This window comes from Phyllobates terribilis, unplaced genomic scaffold (assembly GCF_046119375.1).
Source record: "Phyllobates terribilis strain yellow unplaced genomic scaffold, ASM4611937v1 Scaffold_9__5_contigs__length_417890890, whole genome shotgun sequence".
Classification (NCBI taxonomy): Eukaryota; Metazoa; Chordata; class Amphibia; order Anura; family Dendrobatidae; genus Phyllobates; species Phyllobates terribilis.
Window position 1 is genome coordinate 95,545,511 of NW_027362769.1, and position 26,472 is coordinate 95,571,982.

The 26,472-nt window shown below is 38.2% G+C and overlaps 1 protein-coding gene across 1 annotated transcript in view; it reads left to right on the top strand.

Annotated features, from left to right (window-relative positions):
- Positions 1 to 26,472, top strand: part of CERKL (CERK like autophagy regulator) — a 162,560-nt gene that overhangs the window by 39,541 nt on the left and 96,547 nt on the right. The window contains exon 2 of the mRNA XM_073646798.1: positions 12,480 to 12,719. Coding sequence (XP_073502899.1) covers positions 12,480 to 12,719 — 240 coding nt within the window. The remainder of the gene's footprint in view (positions 1 to 12,479; positions 12,720 to 26,472) is intronic.

Below are 26,472 nucleotides of genomic sequence, written 5' to 3' on the forward strand. Positions count from 1 at the left end.
CATGACAATTTTTAGTTATTTGATTCAATAAATGTAATTTATGCCTTTATTTTTCTCACTTCACTTCACCAACTTAGACTACTTAGTGCTGATGCATCACACACAAATCGAATTACAAAGATATTTAAACACAGGTTGTAATGTAGCTAAATAGGTAAAAGTCAAAAGGGGTTAATACTTTCACAAGCCACTGTATATACTGCAATACTATAATGTTGCAGTATAGAAAACAAATACTTTTGCAGTTTCAAGATCCTCTAAGATGACTAAAAAATAAATGTAAAAAATGTAAAATATAAAAAAAATTTAATATTCAATTCACCTCCCTGTCCTACTTTAAAAATAAAGGGAAAAAAATATTAAAAAATAAAGCATATTCAGTATTTCTGTAATGGAAAAAATAAATAAAAATGAAATGCCAGAATTGCAGTCACAAGCCCTCATATAGCTCCATAGACAAAGGATGAAAACTTTATGGGTCTCAGAACATGATGACACAAATGAATTTTTTTTTTCTAAAACTTTCTGATTTTTTTTCTCACCACTTAAAAAAAACTTTACAAGTTTGATATTGCTGTAATTGTACTTATTATTTTTTCCAGGTCATATTTACTCCATAATGAATGCTGGTAAAACAAAACCCCCCAAAACAATCCTGGAATCTAATTTTTTTCACCGTTTGACCCCATCTGTAACATTCTTTTGCCCCAGTACATTGTATGGTAAAAGGAACGTGTCATTCAAAACTAAAAAAAAAAACAATAAACAAAAAAAAAAAACTAAAGCATGCCTTCTTATGCCTATGTAGACTAAAAAGTAAAAAAAAAGTTATAACTTTTGAAATAGGGGGAGGAAAAAAAACGACGCACAAAAGTGTAAAATGACCTGATCATGAAAAAAACAAGCAATTACAATAATCAATGAAAAAAAAAAATCTTTTTTTGTAAGCCGCTAATAGGAGAGCTTATGTAATATGACGGTTGACTAACAAATAGACTGTAAGACTTGGGAGAGAAGGGAGGAAGAAATGAACTTGGTAAAAAAAAAAAAAAGAGGGAAAATCGCCTGTTCATGAAGGGGTTAAACAAACAATTAAAATAATAATCAATGAAAAAAACATTATTTTTGTAGGAACGGTAATAAGAAAGCCCATGTGATACAACTGTTGACCAACAAATAAGTTGTAAGACTTTTTTATTGCAACCTTTTCTTGATTATCAAAGTTCCTACCTGATAGCATGTGCCGAGCGAATATCTATATTACTTTTATATGGCAGTCGCAGGTATCAGCGGTGATATCCTGTTACAATAATAGCCACCATCTCGTAACACTTTCTACGGCACTAGGTACCATCTGTTCTGGAGATTTAGGTATTCTGTTGACTATAATGCTATTTAATTCTGTACTAAATTGGCAAATCTTCATTGGGGGAGACAATTTAATTGCACCCCCCCCCCGCAGATAATCTCTGTTTCCAGTATAGTCACAGCAACGGAGTGCAAAAATGATCACTTGTGTGTGCAAAAATGAGCGCTAAGTGTAGCAGAAACCAGTCGGTGCCAACATTATTTAGCGAAGGTTTGACAAATATAAACCAGTATTCAGCACTTAAAAAGAAATATTACTGTAAGCCCAGGTCTTGTCTGAATCAATCTTGGCACATCTGTCTGATGTAGACCGTAAACAGGATTACGGCAGGATTTATCTGCTTGACGCTAATTGTGCTCACAGTTTTTAAACATTCCTCTTTTATTATTATTCTATTTTTTTTTTAATACCGCAGGAAAAAATAAGCTTCCCGGATAAATCTCCACCCGCCTATATTATGTGGAGATTTATACCGCACTTGGTTTTGAAGCAGTGGGGGGATCCAAGCCCATTTTTTACTATAGAATGACTTATCTAATCTTGTAATAATTAAGAATATTAAATTCTCTTTGAATGAGCCACACACTGGGGAAAGTCTGTGGGAGAACACAACCAATACATCTGAATACCCACATTGGCAAATAGAAAATTCACTGCTTTCTTACTAATAGAATAAATTATATTTATTTTGCATAATTTGTTGTTTTCTGTTACAAATGTAATAATTTTTTTTTGGGGGGTGGGGAGTGCTTTGACAGAATGAAAATAGATAGAACAAAATGCTATGTTTCAGCAATTTTTCATAAATGCATTTTGTTTTTAATCTTATATCTATTGGTTTATGTATAAGTTGTATATTTTTTTTTTGCATGAAAAAGTGATATTTAGAATAATCCGTTTTTAAGTGCAAATTTAATTTGGGCTACTAAATGTTTTTTTTAGACAAGGTACAATACTAAGGAAAGGTCTAATTTGACCTTAATGAATAAATATTAAATATCTTTTTCTTTGTTGTTTTTTTTATTGTTGCATTTCAAGAGCCATAATATTTTTACTTTTTCATCAACTTGTATTTTGTAGGACAAGTTGTATTTTGTCCATGGCACCATTTTGACATACATATAATTTATTACCTAACTTTTATTCATTCTTTATGGGGAGTTTTTTTTAAAAAAAGCAGCAATTTTGCTGTTGATTTTTGACATTTTAAACGTTAAACTATTCATGTGCGGAACAAAAAAAAGTGTTAATTTTACTTAACTTTTAGTACAATTGAAATGATACCAAATGTAAAGTTTTATTCACATTTATTATTTTGTATGCTATAAATACACTTTTGAAAAAAAAAACATGTTTCTTTGTGTCGTCATGTTCTGAGACCCATAATTTTTACATGTTTCCATCTACAGTGCTGTATGACAAATTATAATTACAAATATATAAATGATATTACAATTATGTGTCTCGGCATGTTTTTGTTGGTTTCATTTTGTGATACACATGACGTTTTAATCTTTTTTTATCCCATTCATATTGTGGCAAGATAAACTAAAACAGCAATTCTGATATTGTTTTTCTTTTTTTTCCCACTTTGTGGTATAAATAATGATATCGTTTTACATTACAAGTCGTTACAGGTGTGTAGATACCAAATATGTGTCTTTCTTGGTGAAGCCTTTGTTTTTCTCCAGAGTTAACCTAAAAATCTAGTTTTCCAAGCAAAATTTTTTTTTACATTTTTTATTTAATTAAAACACTTTTTTTTTTTTTTACAATAAACTAAGTCCCCCAAGAGGATTGGAACATGTGAACCTCTTCCTCAATTTTTTTCATCTGTACAGATTACTTTTTAGAAGTCTCGTTATCATCACAGACAGAATTACAATGAAAAATAATACCTCTATATACAGTAGACAACCCAGGATCCGCCATTCACAACAGGTGATGTCACAGCTCACCTCCTCCCCCTCCCTTCATGATGACCTTTTCCCAGATTATAGTATGTTCATATAATACTTTTACACAGATAGTCGGTTTGTTGGTGCTAATGTCCATGTGGCCACTGAAAAGAATTGAAAGTAGGAGTTTAAGGCCACGTTCACACTTTCAGTATTTAGTCAGTATTTCACATCAGTATTTGTAAGCCAAAACCAGGAGTGGGTGATAAATACAGAAGTGGTGACGTGTTTCTATTATACTTTTTCTCTGATTGTTCCACTCCTGATTTTGCCTTACAAATATTGATGTAAAATACTGACAAAATACTGAACGTGTGAACGGGGCCTAATACTGGGTCTAGTGCCCAATGTGAAAAATGCAAGATTTTTTTTTAATTTAATTTAATATAGATAGCAATAGTAAAACATTGAAACTTGGTACATTGTTTTTTTATGTATGTAGTTTTATCTTTAAAAATATTTTTTGGGATTTTCTTTTTACAGTGGGGCCTTAGATAAAAAGGAAAACGTAAAACCAGAATTCATAGCATTTTTTTGACTAAGAAAAATAGACATGTCATTGAACATGCTAAAATTGCAAAATTGAAATCCAATGACAAAATTAGCATTTTATGGTAATAGTACCATGGGATTGTCACCGAATTACTTCTGATGCATAAATGAAACCTATAATTACTATTGTAATGAGCTCTAACTATGGCTGCTAATTTAGGCTGGAGTTTTTAAATATATTTTTGTATGAATTATAAAAACTATACATAGTACAGCAAATAGTTAATATTTCGGAATGCAGTAATCCAAAAAAGATAAATATTCCAGCATTTTATAAAAACCAAAGAAGAAAGCAACAGATTTTGTTTTAACATATTTTCCAAATGTTCCTGAAGGTTCTCTAATCTTACAAGGCAATATTATATTCTGCACTTTTCTATGACAGTTCAATAATCCAGAGTATTTAATATAGTGGCAATTTTCAAGTCCAATTCATCCTGGATTAAAGAAATTGTATTCAAGTGTTGTTACTCACCTGTGCCGGGTCAGGTGCTGGGCCATGTTTCCTACCCCTATAGGCGGCTGGTTTGTGCTGGTCCACACCGGGATATTATGGTAACCCAGAAAACACCTCCAACATCATCACCCGAGCCATGTGCTGTCTGAGTATTGAGTAAGCATAGTTCTCAGTTACCATGTGTTTGTCGGGAGAGAACTTCATCTTCCAGTTTCAGCCAGGTGTCTAAAAATCTCCTCACTAATCCTGACTTCCATTCAATGTCCAAGCTCAGTACAGCATCTGAGTGTGTTGTTCACACTTACAAAATCTGCAATCAAGGTATCGCACCTCTGCTGTAAATTTACAAATACTAGCTTGTGAATACGTCTTTGTTATTATTAGTCTGCATAAATTTCTGTGTTATTCCTGGGAATAACTGCATCCCTGCTTGTATAGATCAGATTACATATACTGTACATCTCTGATTCCTCTGATTAACTACATCCCTGCTGGTAGATATCAGACTTTATATACTTCTCTGTAATTCCTGTTATTACCTTCAGCCTTGCTATTATTTATTTATTTATTTTACTCACTTGTATAGCGCCACACAGCGGTTTACAGACATTATCGGCACTGTCCCCATTGGGGCTCACAATCTACATTCCCTATCAATATGTCTTAGATACCAGACTGCATATACTTCTGTTATTCCTGTGATTAACTTCATCCCTGCTGGTCGATATCAGACTTTATATACTTCTCTGTAATTCCTGTTATTATCTTCATCCTTGCTGTTAGATACCAGACTGCATATACTTCTGTTATTCCTGTGAGTAACTGCATCCCTGCTGTTAGATACCAGACTCCATATACTTCTGTCATTCCTGTGATTAACTGCATCCCTGCTGTTAGATACCAGACTCCATATACTTCTGTCATTCCTGTGATTAACTGCATCCCTGCTGGAAAATGCCTACACATCTACTGTTCTTGTTTGTATTCACAAATCTATCCCTGCTTCATCTGGTCGTTCTTGCTCCTCTTGTTTGTCTGCAGTGCTGCATACCCTGCTGTTCTGGCCCTTGATGATATAAGGTTCTGTTTGGCAAGACCCGGTATGCTGAATCATTCACCCCAATCTATGGCTTAAAAAATGCATCTCACTGGGTAAACTTGTAACAAGTATGTTAAAATGCATAATGGGTCTCCTCTACCCCATTAAGTTGGCATCAATTATCCTTTTACAGCAGTACCCTGCATTGAATAAATATGTCTCTTAATGGTGGGACTGGCACATTTCACTGTTGATATTGAAGGTGCAAAATCAAATCCCAAAATTTTTAACCTGTGAGTACCTTGACAACAATTTTTAAAGGGGTTACACTGGCTCAGGGCTCATGTCTGCAGTCAATCTATTTGACAGCAGACTTGTGAATCCTCAAAGCGCGCACAGTGCACAGTCAGAATTCTCCAGTAGCGGGCGTGTGAACGTAAGTATGTGATTTGTGTGCATGCGGTCACGTGCCGACTAGACGTGTGACAAATGAATTGAGAAAGGCTGGACACGTCTAGTTAAAATGTGACTAGAAATATGCAAATCACATACTTGCAGTCACATGATCGCCCGCTCCTTATGCCGGCACTGGAGAATCCTCACAGCGCTCAGTGTGTGCACTGTGAGTATTCATAGTCTGCAGTAACATAGAATAACTGTAGACTTGAGCCCCAAGCCTGAACAACCCTTTTAAAGACTGCTCAAAGTAATCCAGTGGATCCCTTCACTGCAGCTCAGGTCTAATTGAAGTTGATGGCAGAGCTCATACCTTGCGGCTTTCTGACTGGCATTTCATGGACATTTTATGACCACCTACTTTAATGCTTGCAATCTCCTGCTTATGTAATGTACAACATTTCACTGCAATTTTAAAAGCTGATATGCTCTGTGGATTTTGCTGTAAATTTAAGACAAATCCACTATCAATCCACGGACACATGTAACACTTTTAAAGTGTAAAATCTGCATAAAAAATGAAATTCTCAATATAGAGCAGACAATAAAAAACAGAAATTATCAGACTTCAGCTTCTACAAGTCGGACGATCAACCTTTCAAAAATCACTTAAAAAACAACATGTTATAAATATTACAACTTGGAGGATTCCCTGTATAAATTCAAGAATCTTAAACAGATACAAATCCTAATCGTAAAGCACCCATTTATACTGAACATTCAGTTCTTACATAAAAAATATTGACTCCTCAGAAAACTGGCATTTGCATAAATATAACCAGCAAATAGGCAGTTAAATAAATATGTCCATAATACTTCATCCTGTTCAAAGTGGTATATGAAATATCTATGAAGATTTTATTCTCTTTTTGATGCCTCTCACCCTCCTGGGTGTCAGTCCTTTATTTCTTGATCCAGTAGCAGCTCATGTTTCCCAAAATCCTCCTATACACATGCTATCACTTCCCCATTAGCAGACCTACGGAAGCTGGCTGAGGTCAGAAGGCTGCTCCTGGTGTTTCTCCAGCAGTAATTTTCCCCTCTTTTTCTGGGACTTAAATGATCTCCTTCAGCCTTGTCTTTCCTGCTCTTGGAGATTATGCTGATCCTAAATAAAAAAGCGCACACTGTAAAGTTTCTTGTAAAAAACTTCTCTTCAATTTATCACCCTACTTACAATACAGAATTAATAACAGCATTTCAGTTTTAAACGATTATAACAAATGGGGCATCCACCTCACCAGTTTCGCCACAACTGGCTTTTTCAAGGGCTCTCAGTCCATCTATACCCTTCTTTATTTTATATCTGTCCCATCAAGTCCCTTCCAGGTCAGGCTCAGTTCCGATTCATTTGGAATATAAATATGGAAATATTACTTATAACAAAAACCTAGCAACCAATTAAACAATTTAAGTCAGTTTCTACATTCAACCCCTTGGGGGATTAACCCTCCCAATCGATATATTATTTCTTGTTTCCTTCTGTGACAAATTCTTTATTACATTTTCCCTCCTCCAATCTGGTTTAGTTGCATAAATTCTTACCGCTGTCAACTTTTTTAATGATCTTTCCCATGTTTCTGTTTAAAGCGAGACACTGTGGGACATTACACAGTTTTCTATATTCCTTATGTGTTCTCTATTGCTATTTTGCAATGTCCTACCTGTGCAACCTACATACGGATTTTCACAATCGCATTGCAATAAATACACTACGTTCTTCATATCACATATTATTTCCTGTGTATCCCTCTCTCTATCCTGATTACTAACTCTAAATATAATTCGATTTTTAAAGCTTTAAAGGGAACCTGAAAGCTGATACATGCTGCCCGATACACCAGCAGCAATCAGACACAATGCTGATTGGGCACCATGTATCAAGTCTCAGGTTCTCTTTAATGTCCTACACATTTTGTACTCTTTACATGGAAAAAAACTCCTTTTAATTCCTTTCTCTTTCTTTTTTTCCTCTTATTAAATGGCTATGTATTAAATGATTTTTCATATTTTGCAAAACAATGTTTTGCACCCTATTTTGCTGGAAAAAACGAAAATTGTTAATAGAAAAGCAAGGAATACTAAAGATCGTAACATTTGGATATGTTGTTCTGTAGTCTGTCACCATATTTAAACATACCCTAAGGCCACGGACCCACTATCAGTATTCGGTCATTATTCGTTCAGTATTTTTTCTCAGGATTAGGAGCCAAAACCAGGAGTGGGTGATAAATACAGAATTGGTGACTTGTTTCTATTATACCTTTTCTCTGATTGTTCCTCATCTGGTTTTGACTCCCAGTCCTGAGAAAAAATACTGACCGAATACTGACCAAATACTGATAGTGGGGCCTTGTCCTTTTACTCACATCCAAGCTGTACCCTCAAAACATCCCACATTTGTAAATTGTTCTATTTTCTCATTGTGTCTTGAGTACAAAAAATAATTTCTGGCAGATTCAATTCAATCTAATCTAGATCCCAAAGCAAAATAAATGTAGAAGAGGTAAGGGATTAAAAAATAACATAGTAAACATTATAAACTTACCTGTCCGCGGCCCGCCAATCACCTGTTTCTTCGCTCCTCTGCCTCCAGTCTTCAGAACGCCATGTGCTCTCCCCCCTCCAATGCTGAGGCCTGTGATTTGCCTCACCACTTAACATGTAGAGTATTGACGTCATTGATTTGCGTCTCCCCACACAAATTGAATGCCAAAAATATGGCAGAATCTGACTTTTTCTAACTTCATAACAAAGTTAGGTTTGTTAGTCTCATCTCTATTGAGCTCTGTGGTAGCCTTTGAATGCATCCATGTTTACCGCCATACACTGTAACTTCCGTCATCTGACATGAGCATCTATGTGTAGTAACTACTTGATCTGCTGGTCATGTTAGTGCATTCATTTGTGTTCATTAGTTCACTTCAAGATATTGAACACAGGGTAGCCTTTACTGGTGATAATAAATTGGAAAGGGAAATTTGATTCTCTGTAACCTAACAACTCTGAAGCATCTTGTCCAAGAATTCTGCATTGTTCTGTTCCTCTGATGTTCTGCATAAAAATGTATGACTATATTAACAATTGGGTGTTACTAGATGGGGGCCAGTTGAGGGTGTGACCCTACCCTGTCTAACACTGTCCAGTCAGCTCTTACAGTCTCAGTTTGTGTAGCCACATGCCGATTGTGAGGTTCACTTTGTGAAGTAGACCCACTAAGCCCCAGGTCCAAGTGGGAACACAGAACCCTGGGTGATGGTGCAGCTGGCAAGATGGCATGTGGGGTGCGAGGACATGGCACATGCAGGAAACTCAGGACCAGTGGTGCAGGTGCAGTGGAACAAAGCAAAGATGGTTGTAGAATCAGAGCTTTGGAGCACAAATGGCAGAGCACTAGTGATGAGCGAGTATGTTCTGCTAACCCTTTCGGCGAGCATGCTTGGACAAACACAGAGTATCTTCACCGTGCTCTGTGTTATGTTTGAATCACTCCTGTGTGCATGATTTGCGACTGTTTGACATCTTTAATACATGTGAGGAATGCCTGTTTCTTTGGCATTCCTCACATGTATTAAAGCTGTCAAACAGTCGCAAATTATTCATACGGGAGTGATTCAAACATAACACCAAGCACGCTGAAGATACTCGGTGTTCGCCCAAGCATGCTCGTAAATCTCGAGTAACGAGCATGCTCGCTCATCACTACAGAGCACACTAAATACAGGACACTAGAGCATAAACCTAAAACACAGGTGTGTATCCTAATGGGCCTTAAGTAGGATTAAAAAGATTATGTCACTGAGCCATGCTGGGCTATAAAACCCAACGTGGAGCACAACAGAGGGCAGTAGACTGAGGTGAAGGAAGCAGAGCCTGGAATATCTTTGACCGGTGTGTAACACCCATTTAATGACAATGGAAATGGTAATGCCTTGTTGTCAAATTATTCATACATTTTTATGAGAAAAACAGAGGAACCACACAGCACATTTTTGAGAAAAGATGCATTTATTTACGAGAGCAGACATGTCAGGACAGCTGAAAAGTCTTTTAAAATATTGCAGCAAGTGTATATTGTACCACTATAATTCTACAAAACTACTTGACTGCTCCACTTATAACAAAGAGAAGGCTAATGATGGGGAGGTTGCGTCTAATAAAGCGGTCATCGTGTCTCCAAGGTAACAAACATTAGAAACGATGAGCAAAAATTTGGTTTTAAGACGCTGTGTGTCTTGCAGTGAGATTTTGCACAGCATGTTATTCATAATTGGTGCCATTTAAATAATAAAACCTAGACCTCCCCTTCCTCCATCCTCATTGTGGCTGCAGCACGCATTCAGCTACCACCAGTTAAGCGACATTACACGAAGAAGCTCTTTTTCCTCACTGCCATTATTATCTTTGCTTAACTGGACCACAAGACTCGTCAAAGTTAATTTGATATCAATGTGATATGACAAAACAGTAGCAAAAGTTAATTTAGATCACAGTAAGAAGTCACAGGATTAAATAATACTGTTCAGTCTTCTAGAAAAGTTTATTGCTACCAGATGGGAGCAAGATTCTTTCCATCGCTGATTAGTTGTGCTCCTTCGGGGTCCAGAGAAGTAATGATTGTAATATTACATTTTGTTTAGTAAGTAGCATGTGCAGACATAGCTATGCATTAGTCTTATTAGCGTCATAGATGCCGGTTTATATTTATATACGTTTCAGGAGCAGGTTGAATACTCTAATAGGGAAATTAAATTTGAGCTGACACAAAATTGTACAATACTCTGTGTGACTGATTTCTGCCCCCATGTTGTCGTTTGCCATGTGGTACTCCGCATGGGGTTTTATGCTGTTTATTAGAACAATAGGTTATTATTTCTAGATGTATTATCCTTAATCAGATTTGTTCATGTTGACTTGTAGTATTATAATCGCATTTTACATGGGGGAGCGAAATTAATAAGGAATTAATGTATCTCTATCTCTTCTCTATCTCTCTCTTTATCTCTTCTACTCTCTCTCTGTCTATCCATTTTCATACATCTTGCACATATTTATATACTTTTATGTATATTATGTAATACTTTCTGAATATAAATAGATCTAACCAAGAAACCCCCCTTTTTTAGTATGTTGTCCATAAATTAGTGTTTTTTGGGCTATGACTCTATAGCCTTACTTGCTGGTTTGACATATGTTTGAGTCTCCTCCCCAAAAAAATGGGATGGTTGGCAAATCTCCCAGGTACTGCCAAAACCTCCCTGATACATCATACAAACCAAAGCTCCCTTAAAGGGAATCTGTCAGAAGGATAAACCCTTCTAATGCGTCTATATGGGCACGCAGTTCAAAGAAAGTTGGATAAAATGATACCTTGATATCTGCGATACAATGTTTTTTCAATAGAGAAATCCACATTTTCTTAATATGTAAATGAGCCATTAAGGTCTATGGACCGGACATAGATCACCCTAAGAACCTGCCTCCAGAGCTTATTTTAAATGAAAGGGGACGGTGAGAAAAATTTTATGTTATAGTTTTTTTTTACTTTGTTTTATTATTCAGTTTTATACAGTCATGCCCGGGATTGTTGGCATCCTTGAAATTGTTTCAGAAAATAAAGTATTTCTCCCAGAGAATTATTGCAATTACATATGTTTTATTATACACATGTTGATTGCATTTCTGTGTACTGGAACAACACAAGAAAACTGAGAAAAAAAGGCAAATTGAACATAATTTCATAAAAAATCCCCAAAAAGGTCTGAACAAAATTGTTGGTACCCTCAATATAATATTATATAGGGTTGCTCACTGTGCCCTAAATTTATTTTCTGATGAGTATAGCCCCATTGACTAAGCCAGTGTGACCTGAGAATAGTGACTGCTGCCCCATTCAATATTGGCTACAATCTTTACTTTTAGGGTAGAGACAGACTGCCGTATAACTTGTGTGATGATCGCATCGCACTGCACAGACTGGCACGGCACCTCTCCTGACCTGAGCGTGACAGCGTGATGAATTTCTATGCAGCTGTCAAGCTCAGGTCAGGAGATCAGACAGCCAGTATGAGGTTTATAATGCGATCTTCGAACGAGCTTTACAGCAGTCTGTCTCTACCTTTTAAGCCCGATTTATCATTTTTTTAAACTCACTTTAGTTTTCTTGTCTAGAGGTATTCCTTGATGTTTTTTGCACCAAATTCTTCAAAATGACACCTTTGGTTCATGACTATTGCGCAAAAATAAAAATGCTCTTTATTTTTGCCTTTAACATTTTTTGTGCCTTTTTAGTGCAAAAAGTGACACGTTCCGCTCAAATTTCACAAAATTTGCACAAAAGTTGCAGGTGTACATAAAATCACTCCAAGTCCTCATTGAGACGTCTGGGTTTTTTTTTTACGTCTCTTTGATTTTGCACAGAATGCTCAGTCCGAGGAAATATCTGATGTCCCTTGGACTGTCCGAGGTACAGGTGTTATCTGTGAAAAAAATGGATAATATCCATACTTGAAAAAATTAGTCATATCCAGTCTACAGGAGCAAATCAGATCTGTTCTTACATGTGTCATTGTTTCATAAGGACATTCATATTTTCAATATGAGAGAATTGTTTTATCAAATATTTCTTTTATGCTTTCTCCTATACAGGGAGCTCAAAAGTTCAACCACAACCTAAAGAAGAGTCCATTGAATTGAAGGATATCTTTTCTGTGAAATTGAAGAGACGCAGACTGGCTGGGCATGATAAAGGAGGCACCTTGCTGGGCATCACAATATTTGTGTGCATCAGAAAGGGTCACAAGCTAAAAGATAACGCTATTGATTTTCATAACTTGAGTGAAGATTACTGTGATATTTGGTATCGTCAATTAAAGGAAATATTAAATGGTAAGTTAATTAAATACGTTTTATTAGAAATATGTCAGTAGTTACTAGATGTCTATATGTATTTTAGGACAGGGAAATAGTTTTACAATTTCAAAGAGATTATCTTAATGTTATCTACTTAATGCGAGCATCATAGAATCAAAAGATTATTGGCTTCTGCCAAAGTCGGCAAACTTTTTACAATGCTCACAAGTGAGGAGCAGAATTTAACACACACCGGCCGGAAGCGCATCATTCATTCCACCCATCAGCGCCCCTGTCACATGATTACTGGGCGCCAATGGGTTGTCATGACTGCTGGGGGTCTGCTGATGATCCACATGCCTAGTATTAAGATCTCCTATGAATGCCGGCTCCTTTAAAAATAAAACAATAGAAAAAAATTACACTTATTTGGTAACGCTGCGTTCATAAAGTTTGATCTGTAAAAATCTAAAATAAATTAATCTGATCAGTAAATAGTGTAACGAGAAAAAGAATCAAAACGCCAGAATTACGTTTTTTTGGCCACCGCAACATTGCAATAAAATGCATTAAGAGGCGATCAAAACATCGTATGTACCCCAAAATGGCATCAATAAAAACGTCAACTCAGGGCACAAAAAATAAGTCCTCACGTAGGCCCATATCCCCAAAAATTAAAATGCTACGGGTCTCAAAAAAAGGCGATATCAGCAAAACTTTTTTCTTACCAATTTCCGATTTTTTTTTTTTCATCATTTAAATAAAATAAAAACGTATACATGTTTGGTATCTGCGTACTCATAGTAACCTGGAAATCATATTGCCAGGTCAGATTTACGTATAGTGAATATAGTAAATAAAAAACCCAAAAAACAATTGTAGAATTGCACTTTGTTTGCAGTTTCAACGCACTTGGACATTTTTTTCCTGCTTTCCAGTGCATCACTTGATAAAATGAATAAAGTCATTTAAAAGTACAACTTGTCCTGCAATAAACAAGCCCTCATATAGCTATGGGGACTGAAAAATAAAAAAGTTATGGCTTTTGGAATGAGAGGAAAAAATGAAAGCTTGATAACAGAAAATCGCATGGTCATGAAGGAGTTAAATCCAAATGCAGAAGAAATGGGATGGCACTCAAAAAATAAAGGTATATGCACACAACATCTTTTTTTGGATAGTCCGCTTTTAAAAAGTATCCTAAAAATGCTAAAAAGAATGAACATATGCATTTCTTTGTGAAAATGATTCACTGTTTACAGTATATGTTCAGGCATTCAATTGTCTTTTAACTGATTCAGGTTTCCAAAAACACCAAGCGGTTAAAAGAAGTGTCTTGACCATTCTCCTGGCGTCTTCCTCATGGAAAATGTAAAAATCTAAATAAAGAAGTCTATGAGCAGCCCAAAAAAAGTCAGATGGAAGACTCCAGTCCTGACGTCTTTCGTAGTGTTTTTACAAATGTCGCAAAAAATGATGGCGCTTCTTCAAGCGGGCTCTGTTTAAAAATCTTGAGGGGATTCTCCTGAGTTTAGAAGATGGTGCCCTCAATTCATCAGGATCGGAGTTGTTCACACCAGTCTTAGTGAGAGGGTGTGCTGGAGTCAGACTGAGTCATTAAGACGTGCACAAATCTTAATGAATCAGGCACATCTGAAGAGTGGCTGTGTGTGCCCCGTCACAAAGACTGGAGCAAAATTTCTTGCGTAAGGGACGCCGCAGCTCATCATGAATTAGAAGAGATGTGGGGTCACATGCCGATTCCTCCCCCAGAGAATCAAACCTCAAAACATTCGAATTCACGTAAAATCGTGAATTTCAGGAAATTCACTGCAAGCTCGATCCTCTGTGGATTGATCCACCCATCTCTGCTAATAACACCCACTTGGACTTAACTAAAATGAACTTATTAGGTGCCAAACATTTTATTGCTAATATCTCCAACGGAGAGAGGCAAGATAAACAAAAAATAAACTTTTATTTCGCTTCACAGTCTCTTTTACATCCGGTATCCAGTTCAACGTGAAAAATTTGGTGAAAGGTCCTCTTTAAGTAACAGGGTAAAGCATTGTCCTAAACCACATAGTCAGTGAAAGCTGCTGTCTCTGGAATGCAAACGATGGAAAACCATGATTTAACCAATCATAGAATTGTGTCCAGTGAAGCGAGCCAATGATCACCGAAGGCATCATGAAGCTTTCCACCAACATTGTGTTCAATATGCAGCAAGTCAATGTTGGCTTTTTATGTTCTGCTGAGGTATCAAGCACAATGTAGCTGGACCTTTTATTAAAATGGGGGGGTATATTGTGTCGGGTAAAAAAATATACGTTTTTCTCTGGAGAGCTTGTATACTAGTATTCACATGGTTTGCCTTGGGGTTTTCATAGCTGTGTTGAGGTTGCATATTGACCTAACCTTAATAACATATGTATAGTGCTACAGAACTATCTATTCTAAGCCATGTAAATGGAGCGGCAATAATTTGTCTTCTTTAGATAGCACTGCTTAGTTACCGCAGACCAATATCAGTGTCAGTCTGTAATGGGGTCAGATTTACCTAAGCAAATACTTGCTGCGTAGTCTCCAGGGCAATTTATAATTTCGCATCTGTTCTGCTTTGCCTGGTTGATGGCATGCTTTTGATATACAAATTGCTTGATCTGTAAAGGGAGAGAATATTAATCAAAGTCATTTACTCGAAACTTTTTGGAAGAAAACCTGTAACTCCATTATGAATTAGTAGAGACATTGCTGCAATCATGGTGCAACACTGTGTGTGGACAAAAACGATACCACATGTCATTTTGTGCTGGCTTAGGCTTGGACTATATGGCCACAGAGATGGTGGATCGGCACTCTGTTGGCTTGGTGCTCGTGGAGTAGAATATTCAGAAAGAAAGTAACTCCTGGCACTCACGTGTTCAGTGAATAATTACTCTTTTATTTCATTGCTAATTCCAATGGACGTTTCAGCCTATCCCAAGCCTTTTTCAACAAGCCTGGGACAGGCTGAAACGTTCATTGGAATTAGCAATGAAATAAAAGAGCAATTATTCACTGAACACGTGAGTGGCGGGAATTACTTTCTTTCTGGACTATATGACGACTTTGGCCAAGACACAGCTCCAGTAGATGTTACACACATGTCTCCATTAGGCTGGGGCTAAATATTGACTTTGGCTGTGATATAGGTTACATGGCCAAAGATCGATATGTATCACTGCTATATGGCAGCGGGATGCAGATGGCTGGAATAACATTGAGACCTCTAGGGTACCGCTATAAGCAAGTTGCAAAAACTCAGACGCAGTCAGATTTTTTGAGACTTGCTTGTTGCAGCACCTTAGGGGTCACAATTTACAGTACTTGCATTATGCTGTGAAGTAGCAGCGGCACATACCGAACTTTGTCTGCGTGACCTACGTCAGAGTCAAAGTTGGCATTTAGCCTCAGCCTTATGGAGACATGTTTCTATCGTCTTGTGATACAATTTCAGCCTCTTGAAAGGGATTTCCTATTATTAACATTAGTTGGAGGCAGTGGTGTAACTTGAAGCTCATGAGCCCCAGTGCAAAAGCTCCAATGGGGCCCCCAATTATCGCAAGTCTTTTATAGTATTGGTCTTTTCATATAGGCCAGAAAGACTTTTGGGACCCTGTAGGCTCCAGGGCCGAGGTGCGATTGCAACCTCTGCACCTATTATAGTTACGCCCCTGGTTGGAGGTGCAAATTCGAATTTGCAAGAATTGATGACTTTTCACAAAAAATTTGATTTTCCACAAATGGAAAGTTCTCCAAAGGTGTCAGTTACTCTGAAAAATACTTATTATACTAATTATATTAAACTCTTTTCTTTCTAATCTTCTTCACTGCTGTGCTTTGCTTTAGACTGCATTCACAGGTTGCGACCGCTTTGTGTTGTTTTTTGCCACAAACATAGTAGAATCTCACAATATTTTTGCTATGATTTTAAAAAATTGCATGCCAAACTATGCAATTTTGATGCGATTACGTAAAAAAACCCGCAAAATGCAGCACAGTCAAAATATGTGAAAGCAACCTAAACCATGCAGTTTTTTCAGTGTTTTAAAGGAAACCTGACAGCTGATTTCTGGCACTGCCTGTAGTATCACAGCCATGTATGTTTGACTCTGAAACGTTGCGGCGTTTCAGAGAAAAACATGTTTTAAAAGCCACTGAGAACCAATCCGCATGGGAGACTAGTTAGACAGGCGGGTACTCTGCAGTTTCTTCCCGCCCACATCCATTGACTGACAGGTGTCTCCCCATACATGTATGCAGGAAAAGACCTGTCAGTCAAGGAGAGCGGGTGGGGAGAAACGGTTTGTGAGCAGCCTTTCCGACAATTCTCCTGTGAGGCTAAGTCCCTGTCAGCTTTTAAAGTATGTTTTTCTTTGAAATGCTGCAGTGTTTCAAAGTCAAACATACATGGCTAAAATCATATAGTAAGTCTCTGATACATGCTGCCCGTGGACTGGGCAGCATGTATCAGTTGTCATTTTCTCTTTGAGACTTTCTCTTCTTATCTGTCAAAAACTGACTTGGTGGAACTCACATCCAATTACACTGCAGTTTTACCTTTCACCATAAAATGACTGCTGCATTTCCTGCTTCTGCTTTTAAACAGGCTGTGACTTTCATTCCCGATTTGCTTTGCTATACCATGTCATGAGACAGCTGCAAGGTATTATGGCGAAGCCTGCCTGTGGTCATGTGATCCTTCTCTGGCTGATGAAATCTTTTGCAATACTTAAAATAGCGAATCACAAATTGATCAAATTCGCCAAGCTTTGCAAATTTCTAAAAATTGGACTCCAATTCAATTCACATCAAATTGATTTGCTCAACTCTACTTAAAAGCTATAGACACTTTTGACATGGAAAACATTATTTTTACATATCTTTGTAATCACCATTAGCGCATATAATAGAACTGAGTTTCAGGCTGCAATCTTCATTCCTCATTAATTTTTAGACCCCCTCATATGCAGTTTATAGCCAAGTTTCAGATTTGTTCTGGTGGGAATGTCCATCTCAGGAATACAGGCTGGATGTGAAGTTTGTGTGTATCCGGGATGTTGAAATTGTTAATAGGTACTGTATATACCAGTACAGCTTCTATAATCCGCTTAACTTTTTTCATGTACTCCCTTCTCTTTCTACAGCCTGTTTTCTCTGCCTTCCTATATTTACTCTCTCCATGCTGTGGTGATTCATATAAATCCCCTCTAACCTCCCTACTACTATCTCTAAAGCCGGTTTTCCTCATTGATTTTTTTTTTTGCATCTGAGAAAAACAAATTGATTTTCATAAATGTTTTTCATCCACTTTTCAGTCTGTGCGTCTGCTTTTACCAACAGTTAAAAAATAAAATCCTAGCTTCTCCTACTTGGTTAATGTAAAGAATGGACAGCACCTAGATGACACATATATTGTGTCTGCAAGCTGTTTTTTCTTAATGGACAAATCTACTTGAGTGGGTGATTTTGATCCTCGAATTGGATCAAAATTGGATGTCTTTTTATTTTTTTGGGGGGAATAATCAATACCATAAAAAAAAGGGAACAGACCAATAGACTATAATGCATACATGTTCCATCCATGTCTATATCGCCAAAACTGGACATTAACACTGATGTAAGTGATTTCGAAAGTTGCTAGTATGCAAACTGGTGGTTTATCAACAGATTAAAATGTGAACGAGGACAAACCATTAAATGCACTGAATTTAAAAAAGCAAAAAAAGAAAGTGTGTGATGTCGCCCTTTAGTCTGTTTTAAGATAAAAACATGACCTGAAAAGGTTTGTGACAACAGAGGGTGAAGAAGCTCAGGTCATACCTGGACCCTGGTACCTGAAGGAACCCCAAACATCATTCCACCACATAAAAGGAAACAAGTACTATATATTCTTAACATCGGAAGCATTTTCTGCATACAGTAATTACGGGTTTTGGGTTGTTAATTATTAAATTATTGGAATATTACAGCATAAAATTTGGTGAGGAATAATTTTGACCATAAAATCATCTCGTTCCTGAAGGCACAAAGGTGGCTCACTTTTATGAAGTGTAGAGATAATAAATGTAAACCTCTAGATGTGCCGGTCATCAGAAGAGATCCTTGGGAAGCTAAAAAGAAAACAGTTTTGAAAATTGTTTTAAACTAGTTTTCCAATTATAATATTTCACGACCTATTGATAGTTTCTTTCATGGCCCATTGATTGCTGGGTTCCAGCTGTTGGGATCTCCAGGACTCTGAAATTAAACTAGTATTAGTAGCGTTTGGAATAATTGAATAGGCTTAATAACACCCCCTTAAATTACACAGAAGTTATCAAAATCCGAGAATGTTTTATTTCTTTTAAAGGGAATCTATCAGGAAAAATCCACCTAACCATCTCTATGGGCATGCAAGAAATAAAAAATTGAGTTAAGTGATACCTTGATATTTGTAATCTGATGTCTTATTCCAGAGAAATCCAATTTTTTCTTAATATGTAAACGAGCTGTTAAAATCTATGAACGGGACATATATCTCCCTGAGAATCTGCCTCCAGAGCTTATCTATCAAATAAAAGAGGAAATTACCAGTGTGAAACATGTAATGACTGACCTTTCCTAATCTACATGGCTCCGACTGGTAACGCCCCCTTTAATTTAAAACACCACTCCATTTTTTTTTTTATTGCAGCAGTGCTTATAACTTAAGACCCTGTACCTAACTTTATACTTCCCACCTGCCATCTTCAGCTCTTTATGGCACCACTCCGGCATTCAATGCAAGTCTATGAGATCCAGAATGAAGCTCTCATAGACTTGCATTGAAAAAAAGTGATCTCTGGTTCGCTCCAGCAAACATTGCAGCGATCCGGCAAGTGACAAACTGCTGGAGACTGATGAGAGCGGAGCTGATAACATCAGATAGTAAGTATAAGACTAAGTTCAGGGGCTTTACATTAACAGCATCACTCCATAGCTGCAATAAAAAAACACTGGAATGGTGCTATAAATCAGGGCTGTGGAGTTGGAGTCGGAGTCGTGGAGTCAGAATCGGTATTCATTTTGGTGGAGTCGGAATCGGAGTCGGTATAAAATAGACCGACTCCAAATCCTAAAATATATAGTAAATTGGGTATAGTAGTTCAATGCAGTTTGTGGGGAATATTTTTTTCATAAGAATTTGGGAAAGTTAGGAAATGTCCTATAAATGTCTGTCCTATTCCTGATCTAAGGGTCTAGACTTTTAGATGAGATGAATCTGTGCTACAGTAAATTGATCACTTAAACATGAGCCATGTATGAGGTGTTATGTTCTGCTACCAGAGCTAAGGAAAGAGAGGAGATCTGTCCCTACGATAGAACTCAGCTTGATCCCTACGATGTAACAGGGGACCTGATCCTGCGATCAGACCTGCTAAAGTCCTCAGCTAGTCTGTACGGAGACCTATAGATGTGGGGAAGGAATCCCTACAAGTACTAGGGACTGGGAGCAAAATGGACACCTCCTAACAGAAATAGTAGCAGACAGACGAACAAATAATATATATAGAACAAAAGAGGTCCGAAGACCAAGCAAACTAACAGAGTTAGATACTGAGCACCGGCTAGCTAAAGAGTAGTAATACAATGAAGTCCAGCAAAGCCAGAAGGGCGGAGCAGGACTAAATAGGCCAACAAGGTCATGTGACCAGCAATACAAAAAACCTAAGAGCAAGGTTCTAACATGAGGGAGTCTGAGTCTGAGTTGAAGTCGGTGTCATGGAAATTGAGGAGTCAGAGTCTAAGTTGGAGTCAGAGATTTGGCTTACCGACTCCACAGCCCTGCTTTAAATTCAGCTCTGGAGGTAGATTCTCAGAGATCTATATGCGACATAAAGATCATAACAGCTCATTTACGGTACATATTAAGAACAAGGTAGATTTATCTGGAATAAGTCATTAGATCACAAATATCAAGGTATCATATTTTACTCAGCTTCCTATGACCATACCCCAAGAGGATTGATCCCAATGACAGATTCCCTTTAAAGGATTTTAATTTTAGTGATGTATCCTGGACTGAAATTAATCTTAGGAGCAATGGGTTTCCAGCATTCGGAACTCAATCATCAGTGTTTCATGATTTATCGATATAACAAGATAAAAAAAAGATGTGTGCGTTGTCCATAGAGAAAGGTCTTCTATATTGGCCTTTGTATGATGCTCTGTGTTCCGCCAGTATGGTACTCTGAAGAAGATAACAATTAAAAATCTGTATGGGATTATCTATGCATTCGCCTTTCAACAAGCCGATTAAAATGGTGCATGTGCAGGTCATTAAGCTTCGTTCATTGACATGTCCTCCTTTTTAACAAAGAAAATAATTGAATTATTTTATTACGGACAGAAGCGTGGCCAGTGATGTCACAGCTGGTATAACTGACATGAAGTGTTTGGCCATTTGCTCTTTTTGTCTTCCATGTGCTCCCTTTAAATACTTTCTAGTCGAGGGATTAACGAATTGACAGCATAATTAGACTTGTGTTCACTAAGTCGTAGTGGTTGTCCTTTAACCAAAAAGGAATGACCAGATTTCAGTAATATATTATGCAGCCTTGTTCATGTGCCCCCTTGGATATAATATATATATATTTTGCTTCTTTAAAATGTAAGGATTTTTCACACAATATTGGATAGTACCATATTTATCAAATGGTACATTAAGCTTGAAGCAACTTGTTGGACGTTAGACATTGTTCCCAACTCTGCCTTATACTTTGCTCCCCAGAAATGTGGCGCATGCTTTATAAATTTTGTGCACTTTCAAAAATATAAATTTGATAGCAAATAAATGCTACATCAGTGGGGTTCAATCGCTAGGTCTTACACCGACCTCCAAAATGTTTGATTGTTTCTACCAGTTTTATAGACCTTAACCGGTTCCCGACCGCCCACTGTACATAAACGTCGGCGCTGCCTGGGCTCTGTGCAGCGCCGACGTTTAAAAACGGTGGGTGGTCCCGCAGCGCTCAGGACCCCCAGGGTCCTGCAAGTGCTGCGGTACCGGTTCAGAGCGATAGCTCTGACATGTGGCATCATGGGTACCTGATTGGATCAGGTCCCCATGATGTTAACCTGTTCCTATCTTCTAGATGCCGCGATCCATAGCGATCGCGGCATTTAAAAGATAGTGACAGCCGGTGGTCGGCGATCGGAACCCCCACATACCTTAGCAGCGAGGGGATCCCGGTGCTGTGACCTCTGACATCATCGAGACCTGATTGGCTCAGGTCTCGATGATGTCAGCGTCACACCAGCCAATCAGAGAGATCACTAGGGAAGTTTGTTTTAGCAACAAACTTTCCCGGGCGATCTGCCTGATAAATACACTGTTTCTCCTCGGATCTCAGTGAGAGAGCAGAGGAGAAACAGTGTGACAAGAGCTGTCAGCCTTGCCACTGTAAAAGTGAAAAAAAAAAAATCAAAATAGAAAGTAAGAGTTAGGTTAGGGTTAGTCAGTCCTGTCAGATCAGTCAGTCCTGTCAGATTAGTCAGTCCTGTCAGATTAGTCAGTCCTGTCAGATCAGTCAGTCCTGTCAGTCAGTCAGTCCTGTCAGATCAGTCAGTCCTATCAGATCAGTCATTCGAGTCAGTCAGTCCTGTCAGATCAGTCAGTCCTGTCAGTCAGTCAGTCAGTCCTGTCAGTCAGTCCTGTCAGTCCTGTCAGATCAGTCCAGTCCGGTCAGTCCAGTCCGATCAGTCCAGTCCAGTCCCGTCCGTTCAGTCCGGTCCGTTCAGTCCAGTCAAAAAATATAAAAATAAAATGGCCCGTCAGACTTATACCGCAGAGGAGGTGTATGCCCTGCTATGTTCTGATAGTGATGACAGTGCAATCTCAGATGGAGATGTGGATTTTGAGGGCTTTAGTAGCAGCGACACTGAGAGCTCAGAAATGAGCAGTGATTCTGGTCCATCCTCAAGCCCAAGGACCAGTACAGGAATAGGGGCAAATAGCGCTACTGGAGAAACGTCTCCAAATCAGGGAACACTGCCCAGTACAAGCGCTGTCCCTGCTACTAGTGAATTGGCGCACGTCAGTGTACAAGGGGCTTTGCCACATGATCTAGCATTTCCCAGATGGGAGGCTTCGGATTCGGCTGCTCCATTCAGCCCTGATTTCAACGCCATTCCTGGTATAAATGTGGAGGTGGAAGATTTTGGACCAATTCATTTTTTTAATTTGTTTTTTTACAGACAGCTTGCTAGAGCATATTGTCGTGCAAACAAATTTATATGCATCCCAATTCATAAGCCAGAATCCCCGATCTTACTATGCTAGGGCAAATTTATGAACACCAACTAATGTCCCGGAAATAAAAAAAATTTTAGGACTTATATTTGCCATGGGGCTTGTTAAAAAACCGAGCATTCGATCCTACTGGTCCAACCACCCTGTTCAAGCCACCCCTATGTTTTCAGTCATTCTTACTAGGACCCATTATGAAATGCTCATGCGGTTTTGGCATTTTAACGACAATAGTCAATGCCTGCCCAGAAATGCCCCAGAACATGACAGGTTATATAAAATTAGACCCATCATTGAAAATTTGTCAGAAAAATTCTTAAGGCTCTACACCCCAACACAAAATATTTCTATAGATGAGTCCCTTGTAAAATTCAAAGGAAGACTGCACCTCAAGCAATTTATCCCATCTAAAAGGGCAAGGTTTGGAATAAAGCTCTATAAAATGTGCGAAAGTTCAACCGGATACACATCCGCTTTTCGCATATATGAGGGGAAAGATAGCCAACTAAACCCACCAGGATGCCCTACTTATCTGGGGACATCTGGAAAAATTGTCTGCGAGCTGATAAGTCCATTTTTTCAAAAAGGCTACAATCTATATGTGGACATTTATTACACCAGCATACCCCTATTTAAAAGTCTGGTTGAACACAACATCGGAGCTTGTGGGACCATTCGTAAAAACCGTCAGGGGTTTCCACAACCATTGGTCAACCAAAAGTTTCAAAAAGGGCAGTCAGGGGCTGTACGCAATGGAGAGCTGCTTGCCCTGAAGTATAGGGATAAGAGGGATATTTTTGTCCTCAGCTCGATCCACACAGATGCCACAAGGGCCACTGTAGAACTAGGATCCACCACTCCGAAGCAAAAACCTGTGTCAGTCATTGACTACAACAAACACATGGGGGGTGTGGACCTTGCAGACCAGGTTCTACAGCCATACCAGGTATTAAGAAAGTCCTATACCTGGTATAAAAAGTTGGTTATTTATTTGTTTCAGGTGGCCACATACAATTCTTTTGTGTTGTACAAAAAAGCAGGAAATTCAGATCCTTTTCTTGGTTATCAAAAAAGGTAATTGAAAATCTTGTTTTTCAAAGTGTTAGCCCCGCTCATCCATTAGAATCTGAGGATGTGAAAAGACTCACTGAGCGACATTTTATTGCACTTATTCCAGCAACGGAAACAAGAAGGAACCCCCAGAAAAGATGTCTTGTATGTACTAAGAGAGGAATGAGGCGTGATACCCGCTACTATTGCCCACAATGCCCATCATTGCCAGCCTTATGCGTCACTGACTGCTTTAAAATCTTCCACACAGAACCACGTTTTTAAACTGTAAAAATGTATCCCAATTTGTCATTCAAACATTTGGTTCATTTAGTGAATGACACATTCGAGAAGAGCTCACTTAATTTCCAGGGGTAGGGGGGGGGGTTCTCCAGAATCTAAACCTTCCATTGCGTGCTTGTTTCTGGAAATCATCCATTGAGTTAAAAGGGTCACTAAACCCATAGATGAATTCCCAGAGGGGTGTAATTTCCAAAATGGGGTCACTTCAGGGGGGATTCTTTAGTTCTGGTACTTAGCGCCTCTGAAAAGTGCCAGAACAGCAGAATCCCCCCTGAAGTGACCCCATTTTGGAAATGACACCTCTCTGGGAATTCATCTATGGGTTTAGTGACCATTTACCTATCTACTTATTTTCCCACCACTAGATTAATTTATACAGAGGAGTAGATTGTAAAATTCGGTCACTTGTTGGGGGTTTCCTCTGTTTAGGCACCTCAGGGGCTCTCCAAATGCAACATGGCGTCCGCTATCGATTCCAGCCAAATTTCCATTCCAAAAGTCAAATGGCGCTCCTTACCTTCCGAGCCATGCCGTGCGCCCAAACAATGGTTTTGCACCACATATGGGGTATCAGCGTGCTCAGGAGAAATTGCACAACACATTTTGGGGTCCATTTTTTCTGGCTGCCCTTGTGAAAATTAAAAATTTGAGGTTAAAGTAGCAGTTTTGTGAAAAAAAGTTAAATGTTCATTGTTTTCTTCCACATTCCAAAAATTCCCGTGAAGCACCTGAAGGGTTAATAAACTTCTTGAATGTGGTTTTGAGCACCTTGAGGGGTGCAGTTTTTATAATGGTGTCAATTTTGGGTATTTTCTGTCATAAAGGCCCCTCAAAGTCACTTCAAATAAGATGTGGTCCCTAAAAAAATGTTTTTGTAAATTTTGTTGTAAAAATGAGAAATCGCTGGTCAACTTTTAACCCTTATAGCTTCCTAACAAAAAAAATTTTGGTTCCAAAATTGTGCTGATGTGAAGTAGACATGTGAGAAATGTTATTTATTAACTATTTTGTGTGACATATCTCTCTGATTTAAGGGCATGAAAATTCAAAGTTTGAAAATTGCAAAATGTTCAAAATTTTCGCCAAATTTCCGATTTTTTCACAAATAAACGCAAGTCAGATCGAAGAAATTTTACCACTATCATGAAGTACAATATGTCACGAAAAAACAATCTCAGAATCAGGGGCTCAGAATCAGGGGACTCCGTTGAAGCGTTCCAGAGTAATTACCTCATAAAGTGACAGTGGTCAGAATTGAAAAAATTGGCCCAGTCACGAAGGCAAAAACAGGCTCTGGTGCGAAGTGGTTAAAAGAGTGGCAGGTCTCATGCTCAACCAAGGCTTCATTGAAACTTCTCCTAGCTATGGTCTTGTACCCAAGGAGAATGGGAGCCAGGAGGAAGTCTAGCTAAGGCCCTAGTTTACAACTGGTACCAATCTAATTAGTAAAAATACAGGATGGGTCATATTTTATGGGACATTGGTAAGAACTCATGAGTGACGATGATGGATCAACTCAAGAACACCTGTGAAGATAAGTTGCAGTGATCCTGTGCCTCAATGAATCTTTAGATTGGTAATGGTGTGTAGAGGTGTGGGGCAGCTCAGCTTACAATGAAAAGACAAAAGGAAGCACTTCTGAATCACTAATTAAGATGATTTTCTGCTTAAAACAAACCTTTGATGTATTTTCTTTAAGAGTGTCCCAAGGTCCCAAGGTAGAGGTGGGGTGGAGGTCCCTAATCAGGGTCTACTTTACCTTATACAAATATTCTGGTTACAATAAGTTATCACTAACCAAGGGATTGGATAGAATTATTTCGGGTCCCTTTTGTCTCCATCAGAATATAGTGGCACTGCACATGATCCTGTGCTGCTCCATTCATTCTCTATGGAACTGATGGACAAAGCCGAGCAATATCCGATAGTCCCACATGGCGGTTAAGCAAAAGTGTACCATTCTAGCGGACAGTGGGGGTATCAGTAGTTAATCCTCACTGATCTAAAAGATATCACCTATTCTGTGAATAGTTGATAAAAACCTGTTGTAACTGGAATACCCCTTTAATAAAACCCCTTTTATCTGTGAAAGACCAATTCTAGACTTAACAAAAAGATACCCTG